The sequence below is a fragment of the Theropithecus gelada genome, chromosome 9 (assembly GCF_003255815.1).
Source record: "Theropithecus gelada isolate Dixy chromosome 9, Tgel_1.0, whole genome shotgun sequence".
NCBI lineage: Eukaryota > Metazoa > Chordata > Mammalia > Primates > Cercopithecidae > Theropithecus > Theropithecus gelada.
The window spans coordinates 89,024,148-89,043,691 of record NC_037677.1 but is presented as its reverse complement, the minus strand read 5'-3'; the positions used below and the strand labels follow the sequence as shown (position 1 = coordinate 89,043,691).

General features: G+C 40.3%; 1 protein-coding gene across 1 annotated transcript in view; it reads right to left on the bottom strand.

Annotated features, from left to right (window-relative positions):
- Positions 1-19,544, bottom strand: part of KIF11 (kinesin family member 11) — a 68,099-nt gene that overhangs the window by 24,912 nt on the left and 23,643 nt on the right. The window contains exons 9-14 of the mRNA XM_025397958.1: positions 19,427-19,522; positions 13,552-13,640; positions 5,351-5,438; positions 3,257-3,445; positions 1,320-1,527; positions 176-348 (exon numbers count right to left, since the gene is read on the bottom strand). Of these exons, the coding sequence (XP_025253743.1) occupies positions 176-348; positions 1,320-1,527; positions 3,257-3,445; positions 5,351-5,438; positions 13,552-13,640; positions 19,427-19,522 (843 nt within the window). The remainder of the gene's footprint in view (positions 1-175; positions 349-1,319; positions 1,528-3,256; positions 3,446-5,350; positions 5,439-13,551; positions 13,641-19,426; positions 19,523-19,544) is intronic.

Genomic DNA, 19,544 nt, shown 5'->3' with positions numbered 1-19,544 from the left:
ATATATATATGTACTCTCACAGTGACGTGTCTATGACTGCGTCTAGCAAAGCTTAAGATGAAAGAATAGCAGTTAACATTGTTTATTAAGATTTATCAAATGTAACCCTTCAAAATATTTTATCAAATACTTATCAAATGTAATCCTTCAAAAATATTTTAAAAGATATACTAACAATCCGTTCCTGTAGTACAGTTTTACTTTCTGCTGCTAATGATTGTTCTTTTAGTATCATATTAAAAATCTGAGAAACACGAGTAGACACATTTTCTGGAATAGATGTGAGAGATCCAAGTGCTACTGTAGTAATGGTATCTAACGCAGAGACACTGGAAGACAGCAGATTACCTAGAACAAACAGAAAAAAACAGAAAGATGTAAACTTTGACATAAATATATTTGATATACACATATATATATATTAAATACAGTTCAAACCATTTCAGAGAAGTTGGCAAAAGTATACCCTTGTAGAATTTGTAATAACGAGCTTAAAAGAACTGGCTCTCTACATAAGCAAGGAAATATTTAAATATACATTACATATTTTCTACAGTGCTCTGTAAGCCCTTAACATATTTGTAAGTGTATCAGACCCATAACTATAATTCATAGTGCACAAAGAATTAGAATATTCTATAATTAATCTCTAACTAAAAATAATATACAGAATTATGGTAAGTTTACAGAAGAAAAGAAAAACTGGAAATCAATACCAAAATGTATTGATTGTGCTTGGCTTAATGAGACTAGAGTCTAGATGATGTTTTAAATTTTTATATTTCTAGATGTCCAAATTTTCCATAATGAAGATAGTATTTCACACTAAATAAACATACTTTTTTCTAAAGGGAGATAATAGAATAGTTAAAAACAATGAGACACAAACATATTCTGACAATACAGCAAACCATCAAGATATACATGCCCCCCCCCCCAATAAAAAGTTGCAGAATGTTTATGCACAGAAAATTTCTAGAAAAATGCCCAAGAAATTTAACAATAACACCTATGGTGAATGACCCAGGGACAGGAGCCAGAGTCAGGGAAAAAGAGGACTTCTACTTCTAACGTTTATATACTTAGTTACTTAATAAATGTAACAATTTATAGAAAACAGAAGGGAGGGTGGGGAGGGAAAAAGATTTGTTTTAATTCAGAGACAGTAAAGCATTAATCTGCAGCCTGAACAAATAGTTTGTGCATGGTAGAGAGTATTGGTGACACTGTCGTCTATGTTTCACAAAATTAAATTATCAGTTTTGAAATCAACATCACACTTAACACATCAAGACTAGAACAGAACAGCCTGAACTTACCAAATAAGGTCTTATGTACTTCTAGCATGGCCTTTTGTTTTGAGCTGCCATCCTTAATTAATTCCTCCATATTATTAAACAGACTATTCAGGTTTTTGCCAAAAATATCCTGAGCTTCTGCATTGTGTTGGTCAACTGCCTTCTTACGATCCAGTTTGGAATGGAGATCAGATACATCTTTTGTAGTTTCTTCAACTGTGTTAAGCAGCTGTATTTTAAAAAATAAGTGTTAGACAAAATGGATATGACGAAAGGAATCTAATGAAAGTATCTACATAAGATTTATCTTGATAAGAACTAGTAAATTTTCCAGCCTGACCAACATGGTGAAATCCCGTCTCTACTAAAAATACAAAAATTAGCCAGGTGTGGTGGTACACACTTGCAGTTCCAGCTACTCAGGAGGCTGAGGCAGAAGAATTGCTTGAACCTGGGAGGTGGAGGCTGCAGTGAGCCAAGATTGTGCCACTGTCACTCCAGGCCGGGCGACAGACAGAGAGACTCTGTCTCAAAAAAAAAAAAAAAAAAAAAAACAACTAGTAAATTTTAGACATTGTATCAGAAGAAATGCTTTAACTTATGCTAATTTATCCAGATGCCCAGTAATTTTTATTTCCCTTCCTGTAGCCATCTACGCAAGCAAGGAAAACTGATTTTGTCAGTTATTGCAATAATCATGCCTCCTCAGAAATTTTTTCCCTTCTATGTTCTACTATTTCCTCAAAAGTACACCTAATGGCCGGGGGTGGTGGCTCACACCTGTAATCCCAACATTTTGGGAGGCCTAGGCAGGCAGATCACCTGAGGTCAGGAGTTTGAGACCAGCCTGGCCAACATGGTGAAACCCCGTCTCTAATAAAATTCAAAATTAGCTGGGTGTGGTGGCAGGCACTTGTAATCCCAGCTACTTGGGAGGCTGAGGCAGGAGAATTGCTTGAACCCGGGAGGCAAATGTTACAGTGAGCTGAGATGATGTCACTGCACTCCAGCCTGGGCGACAAAGCAAGAGTCTGTCTCAAAAAAAAAAGTACAACTAATAAAAAATTAAATACCTTCAACATCTTTCATCATTAGAACATACTAAATTCTTTTTTTTTTCTTTTTGAGACAGAGTCGCTCTGTTACCCAGGCTGGAGTGCAGTGGCATGATCTCGGCTCACTGCAACCTCTGCCTCCTGGGTTCAAGCGATTCTCTTGCCTCAGCCTCCTGAGTAGATGGGATTATAGGCATGTGCCACCATGCCTGGCTAATTTTTGTATTTTTTTTAGTAGAGATGGGGTTTTACCATGTTGGTCAGGCTGGTCTCGAACTCCTAACCTCAAGCAATCCACCCACCTCAGCCTCCCAAGGTGCTGGGATTATAGGCGTGAGACATTGTGCCCGGCCAGAACATACTCAATTCTTAATGACTAATTAGGTTCAATCATCCCCACAAAGAAAAAGCATCACAACATCACATTCTAAATGTCTACAAAATATATTATAAAGTTATGTTCTATTTTCTTTTTTTTTTTTTTTGAGACAGAGTTTTGTTCTTGTTGCCCAGGCTGGAGTGCAATGGCGCGATCACGCCCAGCTAATTTTGTATTTTTAGTAGAGACGGGTTTCTCCATGTTGGTCAGGCTGGTCTCGAACACCTGACCTCAGGTCATCCACCCGCCTCGGCCTCCCAAAGTCCTGGGATTACAGGCGTGAGCCACCACGCCTGGCTAAGTTATGTTCTATTTTCCAAACTCCAGGAGCAGGAGTAGTTTTTTCATAAGTCAACATCTCCACTAAGAAAAATATGGATGAAATAGTAAAATAATGTGTTTTAAATGGACAGAAATACCATTTTGGGTGAATAAACAGAATATCATAATTAATGCTTAAGCACAGACATTATTTCTACCCATTCTCTATTTAATATGAGTATAAATCAATACAAGGGACAAACCTTGCTGGCAGCATCATGAAGTTTCTCCTCAGTACTTTCCAAAGCTGATGTGATATATTCTTCTTTAACAAGTTGTAATTTAGTTTCTTGCAAATGTTTCTGAGTGGTTTCAAGTTCTTGTGTTTTATTTTGCAGGTCAGATTTACACTGGTCAAGTTCATTTTTATTATCCATAAACAACTCTGTAACCTAAATATAACGTAGAATTTAAAAAATGCTGATCTGGTTGGTAGGATATCTGGCTAGTTCATAAGATTAGAAAAATGAAACAAATTATTTCCATGCAAAAGCTGTAACAAGTTACCCAGTAGATTAACACAAATATGTCATCCGGTTTCTTTCTGCAATCTTACTCAACTCTTTGAGATTAAATAATAGGTTTGGGGTAGTACTATTAATTCTTCAGGTTCCTTCAACATTGCCATTGAATTTGAATAAAACAGTGTTAATGTGGCCCGGCAAGGTGATTCACGCCTGTAATTCCAGCACTTTGGGAGGCCAAGGCAGGAGGATCACTTGAGCCCCAGAGTTTGAGACCAGCCTAGGCAACATAGCAAGACTTCTACAAAAAAATAAAATAATTAGCCAGGTATGGTGGTGCATGCCTGAAGTCCAGCTACTCAGGAGGCTGAGGCAGGAGAGTTGCTTGAGACCAGAAGTTTGAGGCTGCAGTAAGATATGATTACGCCACTGCACTGTAGCCTGGGCATCAGAGCAAGACCCTGTCTCTAAAAAATAATTTAAAATGGCCAGGCATGGTGGCTCACGCCTGTAATCCCAGCACTTTGGAAGGCCGAGGCGGGTGGATCACAAGGTCAGGAGATAGAGACCATCCTGGCCAACACGGTGAAACCCTGTCTCTACTAAAAATACAAAAAATTAGCCGGGCGCAGTGGCGGGTGCCTGTAGTCCCAGCTAGTCAGGAGGCTGTGGCGGGAGAATGGCGTGAACCCGGGAGGCGGAGCTTGCAGTGAGCCGAGATCACGCCACACTCCAGCCTGGGTGACACAGTGAGACTCTGTCTCAAAAATAATAATAATAATTATTATTAATAAATAAAGGTATTAATATGAGAGTGGCCTGAAAGGTCAGGCCTCTTGCCTACCCTAGTTATATTACTTTTTTTTTTTTTTTTTTTTTGAGACGGAGTCTGGCTCTGTCGCCCGGGCTGGAGTGCAGTGGCCAGATCTCAGCTCACTGCAAGCTCCGCCTCCCGGGTTTACGCCATTCTCCTGCCTCAGCCTCCCGAGTAGCTGGGACTACAGGCGCCCGCCGCCTCGCCCGGCTAGTTTTTTGTATTTTTTAGTAGAGACGGGGTTTCACCGTGTTCGCCAGGATGGTCTCGATCTCCTGACCTCGTGATCCGCCCGTCTCGGCCTCCCAAAGTGCTGGGATTACAGGCTTGAGCCACCGCGCCCGGCCGTTATATTACTTTTCTTTAATATCCAGCCTCTCCCAATATCTGTGTTCCTTCATCTGATAAACATGTTAACAAAAATGCTTCAGCATTCACTATTTTGTAGTTTTAATAACAAAATCAAACAATTCAGTTAATTTTTTGTAATGTTTCATTAATATAAGCTGTCAGCTTTTTTTATGTGATTGATGATAGTAAAAAATCATGATATAACTTACTTTCAGTATAAGGGTCAGCAAAATAAAATCTTTTTTTTTTTTTTAAATAAAATCTTAAAGAAGGAGCTGGGTGCGGTAGCTCATGCCTGTAATCCGAGCATTTTGGGAGGCCGAGATGGGTGGATCATGAGGTCAGGAGTTCAAGACCAGCCTGGCCAGCATGGTGAAACCCTGTCTCTACTAAAAATACAAAAAAATTAGCCAGGCATGGTGGCACACGCCTGTAATCTCAGCTACTTGGGAGGCTGAGGCAGGAGAATCGCTTGACCCCAGGCAGCAGAGGTTACAGTGAGCCGAGATCACACCACTGCACTCCAGCCTGGGTGACAGAGCGAGACTCCATCTAAAAAAAATATATATACATATATTGAAGGAAAAAATATTAGGTCTTTCACCTTCTAAAATTTTCTTTCAATATTTGCTTTTCACATAACAGTAAATATCATTTTAAATGCTTACCCTATTCAGCTCCTCCTCAACAGCACCAATTTTTTCAATCAATTCTACAATCTGCTCTTCTTGAACAGTTAATTTTCCACTCATGACTCTAAAATAAAGTTTAATATGAGTTTAACAGTTAATATTTTTTCTAACTCCTACAAAATGTATTCCAACACAATTGTGACAGCTACACAAACTCATTTCCAACATTTATCACCATGACTTGACACCCAAGTATCACCTGATACCCAAGTGTCACTTGATACCTAAGTGTCAATAAGCAATAAATACAAATTACAAAGAACAAATTATATTCCTTGTCTTTGTTTTATAAATGAAATATTTTTCCCTTGCCCTAAATTCTGAAACTAAGAATCCCTACCTATGAGGGGAAAAGTATGTGTGTACCCAATTTGAGAAGCTAGAAAGCTAACAGAGGACTGACTGTAACTCAAAGTAGAGAGAAAAGGGAATACAACCTAAGTGTCTATAATCAGGGATACAGAATATAAATATGCCCCACAGAATGTTGGAAAAATGTGGGACTAGGCCGGGCGCAGTGGCTTATGCCTGTAATCCCAGCACTTTAGATGGTTGAGGCGGGCGGATCACGAGGTCAGGAGATCGAGACCATCCTGGCTAACACGGTGAAACCCCGTCACTACTAAAAATACAAAAAATTAGCCAGGCGTGGTGGTGGGCGCTGTAGTCCAAGCTACTAGGAAGGCTGAGGCAGGAGAATGGCGTGAACCCAGGAGGCGGAGCTTACAGTGAGCCGAGATCGTGCCACTGTACTCCAGCCTGGGCAACAGTGAGACTCCGTCTCAAAAAAAAAAAAAAAAAAGTAAGAAAAGAAAACGAAAAATGTGGGACTTGAAGGCATCAGGTATCTCAGAAGGAAGGGGTAAGATTAGGGGTTAAAAACTGAGACTTAAAGTATGTATACAGAGCAATCATACCCCCTGCTGCAGCAACATGCACACACACCAGCACAAACACCACCCTCGGGCCGGGCGCGGTGGCTCAAGCCTGTAATCCCAGCACTTTGGGAGGCCGAGATGGGCGGATCACGAGGTCAGGAGATCGAGACCATCCTGGCTAACACGGTGAAACCCCGTCTCTACTAAGAAATACAAAAAATAGCCGGGTGAGGTGGCGGGCACCTGTAGTCCCAGCTACTCGGGAGGCTGAGGCCGGAGAATGGCGTGAACCCGGGAGGCGGAGCTTGCAGTGAGCTGAGATCCGGCCACTGCACTCCAGCCTGGGCGACAGAGCGAGACTCCGTCTCAAAAAAAAAAAAAAAAAAAACACCACCCTCACACCACCACATAACCCTCATGAGAACAAAGGATTACTCTCTAGAGCAGAGTTTCTCAGCCTCAGCACTAGTGGATCAAATAATTCTTCATTGTGGGGATGTCCTGTACATTTTAGGATGTTCAGTACCATCCAAGTCATGACAATAAAAAATGTCTCTGGACCCTGCCAAATGTCCTCTGGGGGACAAAATCACCCACCACCACCACTCCCCAAACACCACTTCCGCTGAGAGCCACTAGTCCTCAGGAATTGCAGCAGAATTTCCAGATTCACTTTCACTAGACACCATGGATTGCAGAAGGTTTAGGGACTAGAAATGAGCATTTAGGTGTAAATCTGCATACTAAAATGATGGGATCCTCAGCCTCCTATACCCATTCTAATCAAAAAATGTCAGCAGCTAGAAAAATCTCCAAGCAAACTGGGTAAGTCTTCTCAGGAAAGACTGAGGCCTTGTCCAAAAGAAAAAAAATCCAACAAAGAATGGTATCTGATGGAAGCCCAGACTTAAGACTGAGATCACCACTTTTTCATCTGCAGTGAACTCACAGATCCATAATCCTCACCCATGTACAAAGCTTCTAATCCATCTTAATTGCCAGCCAAGTCATTAGACATTTGAAGAAAATAAATACAAATGACAGATATCACAACAGGGAAAAAAAAAATCCCAAAGGAAAGAAAAACAGAAAAGAAAACATTAATAACATTAATAATGTTCCTGAGATAAGGAACAGATCTGTAAAATAAGAGGATGTTATAGTTTTCAAAAGGAGGGACAAAGATGGCAGAAAAGAGTTTTTAGAAACTAAAAATTTGACAGCAAAAATGAAATTCAACAAAAATATTAGAAGATGAAGTCAAAGTCAAAAGAAGTCATAAAAAGTAAAATAGAACAATGCTTTTCTCAAGCACAAAGCTCACAGGTCTTCCAAACCCACTTTAATGGGTCTCTGATTTCTTGAGTATTAGTAAGTTTCAGAAGTGAATGCCTGTATTTGCTCATCTAATTCTTTGATAGCAACCAACAATTTTATATTTCACATTATGCTTAAATGACAAAGATTCTTCCGTGAATACAAATTCCCTTAACATATTAGCTAAAGATATTGTTGACTAAAGGAAAAGCTAGAAAAGAGCTGTAAGAGAAGAGTTAATTCTAATAGTCTTTTAATTAAATATATTAGCTTTTTATTAGAAATGGATCTTCTACGGCCGGGCGCGGTGGCTCACACCTGTAATCTCAGCACTTTGGGAGGCCGAGGCGGGAGGATCATGAGGTCAGCAAATCAAGACCATCCTGGCTAACACGGTGAAACCCCATCTCTACTAAAAATACAAAAACAAAATTAGCAGGGCATGGTGGCAGGCGCCTGTAGTCCCAGCTACTCAGGAGGCTGAGGCGAGAGAATGGCATGAACCCGGGAGGCGGAGCTTGCAGTGAGCCAAGATCGCGCCACTGCACTCCAGCCTGGGTGACAGAGCGAGACTCCGTCTCAAAAATAAAAAATAAAATAAAATAGAAATGGATCTTTTATGCAAAATGGGATTATTTGAAATGCTTTTCTTATAGTGAATGCCAAAGGGTAAGACAATATTGTTATTGTATGGATGACATGATTTTGATATGGTTTTAAAATGTCTATTAAGCTTGGCTTAAATAAAGCATTATCCTGTTTTAAATGTTGGCTGTAGTTTTTGTGACTCTTCTCTGACTGACACTGTACTAATTCCAAAAGTTTTCTCAGACAAAACTATCTCAGATTATGTCTCATGTCTGTTACAGAACAAACACTTAGGATTTTTACAAGGGTTTTTAGTTTTAGGTTTTACATTTAAGTTTTTAATCCATCTTGAGTTGATTTCTGTATACGGGCATAAAGGAAGGGGTTCAGTTTCAGTCTTCTGCATATGGCTAGCCAGTTATCCCAGCACCATTTATTGAACAGGCAGTTTTATCCCCATTGCATGTTCTGTCGAAGATCAGATGGCTGTAGGTGTGTGGCTTTATTTCTGGGCTCTCTATTCGGTTTCACTGGTCTATGTGTCTGTTTTTGTACCAGTACCATGATGTTGTGGTTACTGTAGCACTGTAGTAGTCAGGTAATGCGATGCCTCCAGCTTTGTTCTTTTTGCCTAGGATTGTTTTGGCTATTTGGGCTCTTTTACACTTCCATGTGAATTTTATAATAGTTTCTTCCAATTCTGTGAAGAATGTCATTGGTAGTTTGAGAGGAACAGCATTCAGTCTGTAAATTGCTTTTGGTGGTATGGCCATTTTAACAATATTGATTCTTCTTATCCATGAGCATGGAATGTTTTACCATTTGTTTGTGTCAACTCTGATTTCTTTCAGCAGTGTTTTACAATTCTTACCGTAAAGATCTTTCACCTCTCTGGTTAGTTGTATTCCTAGGTATTTTACTGTTTTTGTGGCTATTGTGAATGGGATTGCGTTCCTGTTTGGCACTCAGCTTGGACATTATTAGTATATAGGAATGCTACTGATTTTTGTACAACAATTGTGTATCCAGAAACTCTGCTTAAATTGTTTATCAGATCTAGGAGCTTATGGACAGAGACTATGGGGTTTTCTAGGTATAAAATCATATAGGCCCGGCTGGGCACGGTGGCTAACACCTGTAATCCCAGCAGTTTGGGAAGCAGAGGTGGGCAGATCACTTGAGATCAGTAGTTCAAGACCAGCCTGGCTAACATGGTGAAACCCCATCTCTACTAAAAATACAAAAATTAGCCACGCGTAGTGGCAGGCGCCTGTAATCCCAGCTACTTAGGAGGCTGAGGCAGGAGAATTGCTTGAATGTGGGAGGCAGAGGATGCAGTGAGCCAAGATCACGCCACTGCACTCCAGCCTGGGCAAGAGAGCAAGACTTCATCTCAAAAAAAAAACGGTGGTATAGGCCCTGACAAAGATTTCATGATGAAGATGCTGACAGCAATTGCAACAAACCAGAAATTAACAAATGGGAGGTAATTAAACTAAAGAGCTTCTGCATAACAAAAGAAACTATCACAGGGCATGGTGGCCTGTAATCCCAGCACTTTAGAAGGCTGAGGTGGGTGGATCACCTGAAGTCAGGAGTTTGAGACCAGCCTGGCCAACATGGTGAAACCACATCTCTACTAAAAATACAAAAATTAGCCGGGCATGATGGCAGGCACCTGTAATCCCAGCTACTTAGGAGGCTGAGGCAGGAGAATTGCTTGAACCTGGGGGGCAGAGTTTGCAGTGAGCCAAGATTGTGCCACTCTGGGCAAAAGAGCAAGACTCCATCTCAAAAAAAATAAATAAATAAAACACACACACAAAGAAATACTATTCGAGCCAGCAATCCCATTACTAGGTATATATCCAAAGGAATATAAATTGTTCTACCATAAAGACACATGCACACATATGTTCATCATAGCACTATTCATAACAGCAAAGACATGGAATCAACCTAGTTATCCATCCACAGTAGACTGGATAAAGAAAATGTGGTACATATACACCATGGAATACTACACAGGCATAAAAAAGGCAAGACGGCCAGGTGCAGTGGCTCATGCCTGTAATCCCAGCACTTCAGGAGACTGAGGTGAGTTGATCACTTGAGGCCAGGAATTCAAAACCAGCCTGGCCAACATTGTGCATGGTGAAACCCCGTCTCTACTTAAAAAAAAAAAAAAAAAAAAAATTCACTAGGCATGGTGGCAGGCGCCTGTAATCCCAGCAACTCAGGTGGCTGGGGTAGGAGAATCGCTTGAACCTAGGAGGCAGAGGTTGCAGTGAGCCAAGATCACACCACTGCACTCCAGCCTGGGTGACAGAGCAAGACTGTCTCAAAAGAAAAAAAGAACGAGATCATGTCCTTTGCAGCAACATGGATGGAGCTGGATGCTGGATGCCATTGTCCTAAACAAACTGACACAGGAACAGAAAACCAAACACTGAATGTTTTCACTTATAAGTAGGAGCTAAACCCTGAGTACACATGGACACGAAGAAGGGAACAATAGTCTCCTAGGCCTCTTTGAGGGTGGAGGGTAAGAGGAAAGTAAGGATTGAAAAGCTATCCATCAGGTTCTATGATTATTATCTGGGTGACAAAATAATATATACACCAACTCCTGTTACATGCAATCTATCTATAGAACAAACCTGCACATGTATCCATGAAACTAAAATAAAAGTTAAAAAAAAGAGCAAACACATTTTAAATCATGGGATTAAACAAACGAAAACTAAAGTTACTTCTTAAGTTCAAAAATAAAATCAGAAAGATGAAAGCCAGTAATCGATATCATTTCTAAAGATTACAGGCCAGGACTGAGTGCCTCACCAATTACTTTTTACTTCTAAAGCATCAAAAAAAGAACACCTCCTTTAGTGGTGGTAAACTGTTATCTAACCCACAATCTTACATTGTTCTGATTCTAGGGCATCTTACACATTCATGGAGTACATTATGACAGCTGGAAATAACACAGAAAAAAGTAAGTTTATTAAATGATTTATATACTATTAGCGTGTTAACATCTATAAAAAAGTTCAGTAAAAGATTATACTAAAATGCTTCTGGTTATTATTAATTAGGTCTAATATCTTTTATCACTATTAACTTTTAAAAAATGCTCTGTGAAAGTCTTGCTTCCTACTATCTTCAAGGATAAACACAATCAAGAATTTTCAAGTTGCCGGGCGCGGTGGCTCAAGCCTGTAATCCCAGCACTTTGGGAGGCCGAGACGGGCGGATCACGAGGTCAGGAGATCGAGACCATCCTGGTTAATATGGTGAAACCCCGTCTCTACTAAAAAAGTACAAAAAACTAGCCGGGCGAGGTGGCAGGCGCCTGTAGTCCCAGCTACTCGGGAGGCTGAGGCAGGAGAATGGCGTGAACCCGGGAGGCGGAGCTTGTAGTGAGCTGAGATCCGGCCACTGCACTCCAGCCTGGGCGACAGAGCGAAACTCCGTCTCACAAAAAAAAAAAAAAAAAAGAATTTTCAAGTTATAGTCCTTAGCATCCCTCTTGCCTTCTTCCCCTTGTTTTCTCTGTTATTATTGTTGTTTTATATAATGGGCCTCAATAAAAGCTTTCCTTTGAACAACTACTCCAGGGCTTTAAAAAGTGAATAGATTAGTGGTTGCCAGGGGTTAGGAATCATGAAAAAGATGGACTGAGTGCAACTATAGTGAATTAGCAAGAGAGTTCCTTGTGATGATAGGATAGTCTGTATCTTGATTGCAGTGGTGGTTACACAAATCTATACAAGTGACAAAATGGCACAGAAGTATATACACATGTTGATATGGTCTGGCTCTCTGTCCCCACCAAAATCTCATGTTGAATTATAATCCCATGTTGGAGGAGAGGCCTGGTGGGAGATAACTGAATGATAAAGATGGACTCCCCCCTTGCTATTCTCATGATAGCGAATGAGTTCTCACAAGATCTGGTTGTTCAGAAGTGTGCAGCGCTCTCCTCTTCACTTTCTCTCTCCTGCTGCCATGTGAAGATGTGCTTGCTTCCTCTTAGCCCTTCTACCAGGATTGTCAGTTTCCTGAGGCCTCCCCAGCCATGCCTCCTGTAGAGTCTGTTGAACTGTGAGCCAATTAAACCTCTTTTCTTTACAAATTACCCAGTCTCCGTGGTTCTTTATAGTAGTATAAGAACAAACTAATATACATATTGTATCAAGGTCAATTTCCCAGCTTTGATATTGTACTATAATTGTTATTTATTTTATTGTTTTCTTTCTTTTTTTTTTTTTTTTGAGATGAAGTCTCACTCTTCTTCCCCAGGCTGGAGTGCAATGGTGCTATCTCAGCTCACTGCAACCTCTGCCTCCCAGGTTCAAGCGATTCTCCTGCCTCAGCCTCCCAAGTAGCTGGGATTACAGGCCTGCCACCACGCCCGGCTAACTTTTGTATTTTTAGTAGAGACAGGGTTTCACCATGTTGGCCAGGCTGGTCTCGAACTCCTGACCTCAGGTGATCCACCCGCCTCAGCCTCCCAAAGTGCTGGGATTACAGGCATGAGCTATGGCGCCCAGTCTATTTTTTATTTATCTTTTTTTTTTTTTTTTTGAGACAGAATTTTGCTCTCGTTGCCCAGGCTGGAGTGCAATGGCGCTATCTCGGCTCACCACAACCTCTGCCTCCCAGGTTCAAGCAATTCTCCTGCCTCAGCCTCTGGAGCAGCTGTGATTACAGGCATGTACCACCACACCCGGCTAATTTTATGTTTTTAGTAGAGATTGGGTTTCTCCATGTTGGTCAGACTGATCTCAAACTCCCAACCTCAGGTGATCCGCCTGCCTTGGCCTCCCAAAGTGCTAGAATTCACAGGCATGAGCCACCACGCCCAGCCTTGTACTATAATTATATAAGAGATAACCACTGAGGAAGACTGGGTGAAGAATATATGAAACCTCTCTTGTACTCTTCTTGAAACTTCATATGAATTAATGATTTAAAAACTAAAAGTAAAGATTTTATAAAGTGTTTGATAGCTACTTGTTAATGTCAAAACAAAATAGAAGCCTAGGCAGCGTGGCGACACCTTGTCTCTACAAAAAATTGCAAAAATTAGCTGAGTGTGGTGGCTCATGCCTGTAACCCCAGCTACTTGGGAGGCTGAGGCAGGGGGATCACTTGAGCCCAGGAGATTGAGGACATAGCAAGCCAAGATTGTGCCACTGCACTCCAGTCTGGGTGAGAGTGCACACTCACCCTGTCTCAAAAGAAAACACACACACACACACACACACAAAATGAAGTATTTATCGGCACTTGATATAAAGATTTTATTTACTGCTACGTAAGTTTTACTTCAAATAGCCTGTTATCAGAAATGCTTATTCTTGGAAATTAACTCCATTGCCAAGGGCTTACCTAAAATTTTCTTCAGAAATGTACACTCCATTTTTCTCACGAGCTGCAGCAAGATCTCGTTTTAAACGCTCTATCTCCTCCGTATACTCCTACACAAGAGGAATGTTGAAGGTGTCAGTTTAGTACTTTTTTCATTCACTTTGGGAAGGATATGCATCAAATAAAAAGTAAAGTTAGCCTTTTTATGTCTTTTAAAACATAAAGAAGCATGATAAAAAGTTATAACCATACTTGTTTATCAATATTAATTTGTATAGAAATAAAGTCTTTCAAAGCTCTTTTTTAAATGCACTCATTCTAAAAATATGGACTTCCCAAGAAAAACCACAACCTCCAGTACCCAGGTTGGTAGCAGTATTTCAAACTAAAATGAACCAGGATTCCTTAGAAAAGCATCTGATTCCAGGACTGAGGTAGGAAATACTCAAGATGAACACAGAACATCTTGTCAAATAAGGCAATGAAAGAAGCTAAACAAAGACTACTAGGCTAATCAAAAGGACTCAAGAAGCCACCTGAAGAGATAACCCCTTAATATAGTTTGGCTCTGTCTCCCCACCCAAATTTCATCTTGTAGCTCCCATAATTCCCACTTGTTGTGGGAGGCACCCGGTGGGAGATGATTGAATTGTAGGGGCAGATCTTTCCCATGCCGTTCTCATGACAGTGAATGGGTCTCACAAGATCTGATGGTTTTATTTATTTATTTTTTTTTTTTTTTTTTTTTTTTGAGACAGAGTCTCGCTCTGTCTCCCAGGCTGGAGTGCGGTGGCCCGATCTCGGCTCACTACAACCTCCGCCTCCTGGGTTCAAGCGATTCTCCTGCTCAGCCTCCCAAGTAGCTGGGACTACAGGCGTCCACCACCACTCCCGGCTAATTTTTGTATTTTTAGTAGAGACGGGGTTTGACCATATTGGCCAGGCTGGTCTCGAACTCCTGACCTTGTGATCCGCCTGTCTCCCAAAGTGCTGGGATTACAGGCTTGAGCCACTGCACCCGGCCCTGATGGTTTTAAAAATGGGAGTTTCTCCACACAAGCGCCCTCTCTTTGCCTGCTGCCACCCACGTAAGATGTGACTTGCTCCTCCTTGCCTTCCACTATGATTATGAGGCCTCCCCGGCCATGTGGAACTATAAGTCCAATAAACCTCTTTCCTTTGTAAATTGCCCGATCTTGGGTATGTCTTTATCAGCAGCATGAAAACAGACTAACATACCCCTGGCCAAAGATGAGCCAATCTGAGCATCAGTGAGGAGAAAAACTACAGTCAGTTAACACAAACAATTTAAATATATGAGATTATAATGACACTAAGAAACCTAGGAAACTAACTCATTATTCTCAAAATTGGCAAATAAAGGAAATTATCAAGCATGTGTCCTGCCTTTCCTATAAGAACTATACCTCTAAGTAGATGAGAGAAAGAACCTCTTAATAGAAGCACAGGTTGAACATCCCTAATCTGAAAACCTGAAACTCAAAAGTTTGGGTCCAAAAGTCCCAAACTTTTTGAGCACCGACATGACACCAGAAATTGAAAATTTTGCACCTGATCTCATGTGACAGGTCACAGTTAAAACACTGTCTCATACACAAAATTATTCAAAATATTGCATAAAATTACTTGCAGGCTACGTATATATGGTTATATGAAACAAAAATGAATTTCATATTTAGACTTGGGTCCCATCCCCAATATACCTTATTATGTATACGCAAATATTCCAAAATCCAAAATATCTGAAATCCAAAACACTTCTGGTCCCATGCATTTCAGATAAGGGATATTCAACCTGAGGTTCAGCAATCAATTAAGAAAGAATAATTGAATTCAAATATTACCATATTGCAACCTTAGAAAACTACTGACCAAGTCCCTGAATATTGTCATTGCCCATAAAAAAGACAAAGAACCGGCCGGGCGCGGTGGCTCAAGCCTGTAATCCCAGCACTTTGGGAGGCCGAGGCGGGCGGATCACAAGGTCAGGAAATCGAGACCATCCTGGCTAACACGGTGAAACCCCATCTCTACTAAAATACAAAAATTTAGCCGGGCATGGTGGCGGGTGCCTGTAGTCCCAGCTACTAGGGAGGCTGAGGCAGGAGAATGGCGTGAACCTGGGAGGCAGAGCTTGCAGTGAGCCGAGATGGTGCCACTGCACTCCAGCCTGGGCAACAGAGCGAGACTCCGTCTCAAAAAAAAAAAAAAGAGAACCAGAGATTATATACTTCTAAATGGAAGAAGACACTACTGCTTATGAATTAGTTTTGCCAAAAATAAATAAGACAAAACTTGAATTTAATTAAGCCTCAAGATTCAGCTTCTAATTTACAGAAAATACAAAGAACAGAGGAACACGTCAAAAGATACTACAGTAAAACTCTACAGGACAAACATACAGATATTTCCACAAATAAATTATAAGAGGAAATATATATATACATATATATGTTACCTATACATGTGTATGTTATATACATATCAATATGCAATATATGTATATGCTATATATACATAAATATATAAACATCAAATAAGCATGTTAAAAAGATGCTCAACATCATTAGCCTTTAGAAAAATTCAAGTTAAAAACCACAATGAGATATCTATTACCTACCACACCTATCAGAATGACTAAAATAAAAAAGTTACAACACTAAATGCTGGTGAGGATATGAAGAAACTAGATCACTCATACATTAATTTCAAATTGTTTTTCATTACAATTTGAAAAACAGGCAGTTCCCTAAAATAATAAACATTCAATTATTATACAACCCAGCAATTGCACTCTTGGGCAATTATCCAAGAGAAATAAAAATGTATGTTTACATAAATACCTATAAATGAATGTCAATAGCAGTTTTGTTTGTAATAGCAAAAAAACTGCAATCAGCTCATATGTCATTCAATAAGTGAATAGTTACAAAAACTGTATGGTACACACTCACCATGGACTACTACTTATTACTAAAAAAAAAGATCTGCTGGGTGCAGTGGCTCATGCCTATAACCCCAGCACTTTGGGAGGCCAAGGTGGGTGGATCACAAGGTCAAGAGTTTGAGACCAGCCTGGCGAACATGGTGAAACCCTGTCTCTACTAAAAATGCAGAAAATTATCCGGACATGGTGGCAAACACCTGTAATCCCAGCTACTTGGGAGAGTGAGGCAGGAGAATCGTTTGAACCTGGGAGGCAGAGGTTGCAGTGGGCTGAGATCGCACCACTGCACTCCAGCCTGGGCAACAGAATGAGACTCCGTCTCAAAATAAATAAATAAATAAATAAGGCAATCTCAGACCTTTACATAATATATGATTCTAATCAATAACAGTCTTGAAATGATAGAGGACAGATTATTGGGTGCACTCCAGCCTGGGCAACAGAGTAAGACTCCATCTCAAAATAAATAAATAAATAAATAAATAAATAAATAAATAAATAAAGCAATCTCAGACCTTTACATAATATATGATTCCAATCAATAACAGTCTTGAAATGATAGAGGACAGATTATTGGGTACCAGAAAAGGAGGGAGATGGTGGGAAGAAAAGTGGTAACAAAAGGGCAATATGAGGGGTCCTTGTGGTGATGGAACTGTTCAGTATCTTGATTGTGGTAGTGAATACACGAACCTATACATGTGACAATACTGTCTAGACTTGAATACACATACACACACACATAAGGAAAACTGGGAAAGATCCGTGGATTGTTATTAATATCAATATCCCCGTGGTAATATTCTATAGTTCAAGAAAATGTACAAAGGATTTCTCTGTATTATTACTTTTTTTTTTTTTTTTTTTTTTGAGACAGAGCCTCACTCTGTCTCCCATGCTGGAGTGCAGTGGCACGATCTCAGCTCACTGCAACCTCTGTCTCCTGGGTTCAAGTAAATCTCCTGTCTTAGCCTCCTGAGTAACTGGGATTACAGGCACGCGCCGCTACGCCCAGCTAATTTTTGTATTTTTAGTAGAGATAAGGGTTTCACTATGTTGGCCAGGCTAGTCCTGAACTCCTGATCTAAAGCAATCCGCCTACCTCGGTCTCCCAAAGTGCTGGGATTACAGGCATGAGCCATTGTGCCTGGCCTGTTTTCTCTGTATTATTTCTTATAACTGCATGTGAATCTATAATTATCTCAATAATAAAAACTTTATTTAAAAAAAAAAACCACCAAGGAAAGGAAAAAGTAAAGCCAGACTGGGAGGAAATATTTGCAAATCATATCTCATTAAGGGCTTGCATCTAGACTACATGAACTTCTTACAACTTAATAAGAAGACAAACCAATTAAAATTGGGGAAAGCATTTGAATAGACATTTCACCAAAAAAGATAAACAAATAGATAAGGCCGGGCGCGGTGGCTCAAGCCTGTAATCCCAGCACTTTGGGAGGCCGAGGCGGGCGGATCACGAGGTCAGGAGATCGAGACCATCCTGGCTAACATGGTGAAACCCCGTCTCTACTAAAAATACAAAAAACTAGCCGGGCGTGGTGGCGGGCGCCTGTAGTCCCAGCTACTCGGAGGCTGAGGCAGGAGAATGGCCTGAACCTGGGAGGCGGAGCTTGCAGTGAGCCGAGATCGCGCCACTGCACTCCAGCCTGGGTGACACAGCGCAAGACTCCGTCTCAAAAAAAAAAAAAAAAAAAAAAACAAATAGATAATAAGCACAAGAAAAGACGTTCAACATCATTAGGGAAATGCTAATTAAAACCATACTAGAGCCAGGTGTATTGGCTTACGCCTGTGATCCCAGCACTTTGGGAGGCTGAGGCAGGCGGATCACAAGGTCAGGAGTTCAAGACCAGCCTGGCCAACATGTTGAAACCCCATCTCTACTAAAAGTACAAAAATGAGCTGGGCGTGGTGGTGCACACCTGTAGTCCCAGCTACTCGGGAGACTGAGGTCGAAGAATCGCTTGAAAATGGGAGACAGAGGTTGCAGTGACTCAAGATCATGCCACTGCACTCCAGCCTGGGTGAAAGAGCGAGACTTCATCTCAAAAAAAAAAAAAAGAAAACAAAAACAAAACAAGTGTTGAAAAGGAGGTGGAGAAATTGCAGACCTCATAAACTGCTGTAGGAAGTAGCTCTGTGGTAGAGCTACTTGGAAAAGTTTCTTAAGCATAAACTTACTATACAACCCAGAAATTAAATCCCTAGATATCTACCCAAGAGAAAAGAAAACACATCAACACAAAAGACATGTAGAGAAATGTTCACAATGGCATTATTGGAAATGATCCAAATGTCATATTATCAGCATATAATTGAATACTATTCAGCAATAAAAAGAAATAAACTACTGATACATGTTATAAATGGAACCCCAAATGTTATGCTAGGCAAAAGAAACTTGATGCAAAAGACCAAATACTACATGATTCCATTTATAGGAAATTTCCAGAAAAGGCAAATCTATAGACAGAAAGCAGTTCAGTGGCCACATGATTGTAAGGAGCAAAGGGAAACTGGATAGTGATACAAATTTTCTAAAACTAGATCGTGGTTATATTCCACAACTCTGTAAATGCACTATAAATCATTGAATTGTATGCTTACATTAGGGGGTGGGTGTTATGGCATGTAAATTATACCTCAAAAATGCAAATAAATAAATTTTGTAAATGTAAATAAATGAAAATTTTGTTAAGAGTACCAACTCAGTTGATAAAGTTGGTAAAGTCAACATATTAGCATTAGAAAAAAATATGTTAACACGTAAGATATTTAGTTTAAATCACTATATAAGAAGCCTTCCATGGGCAATTTACAAATGTTGTTTAACAATTATCTCCCACTTAAGTTTCTTATTTTCACATTTGTCAAGCAAGATTACATTATGCTCCAAAATTCAGTTACCTTAATAAGAGCTTTTTTGGTGAGTTTCTGATTCACTTCAGGCTTATTCAATATGTTCTTTGCTCTATGAGCATATTCCAATGTACTCAGCGTTTCCTGTCATAGAAAGGAAAGATCA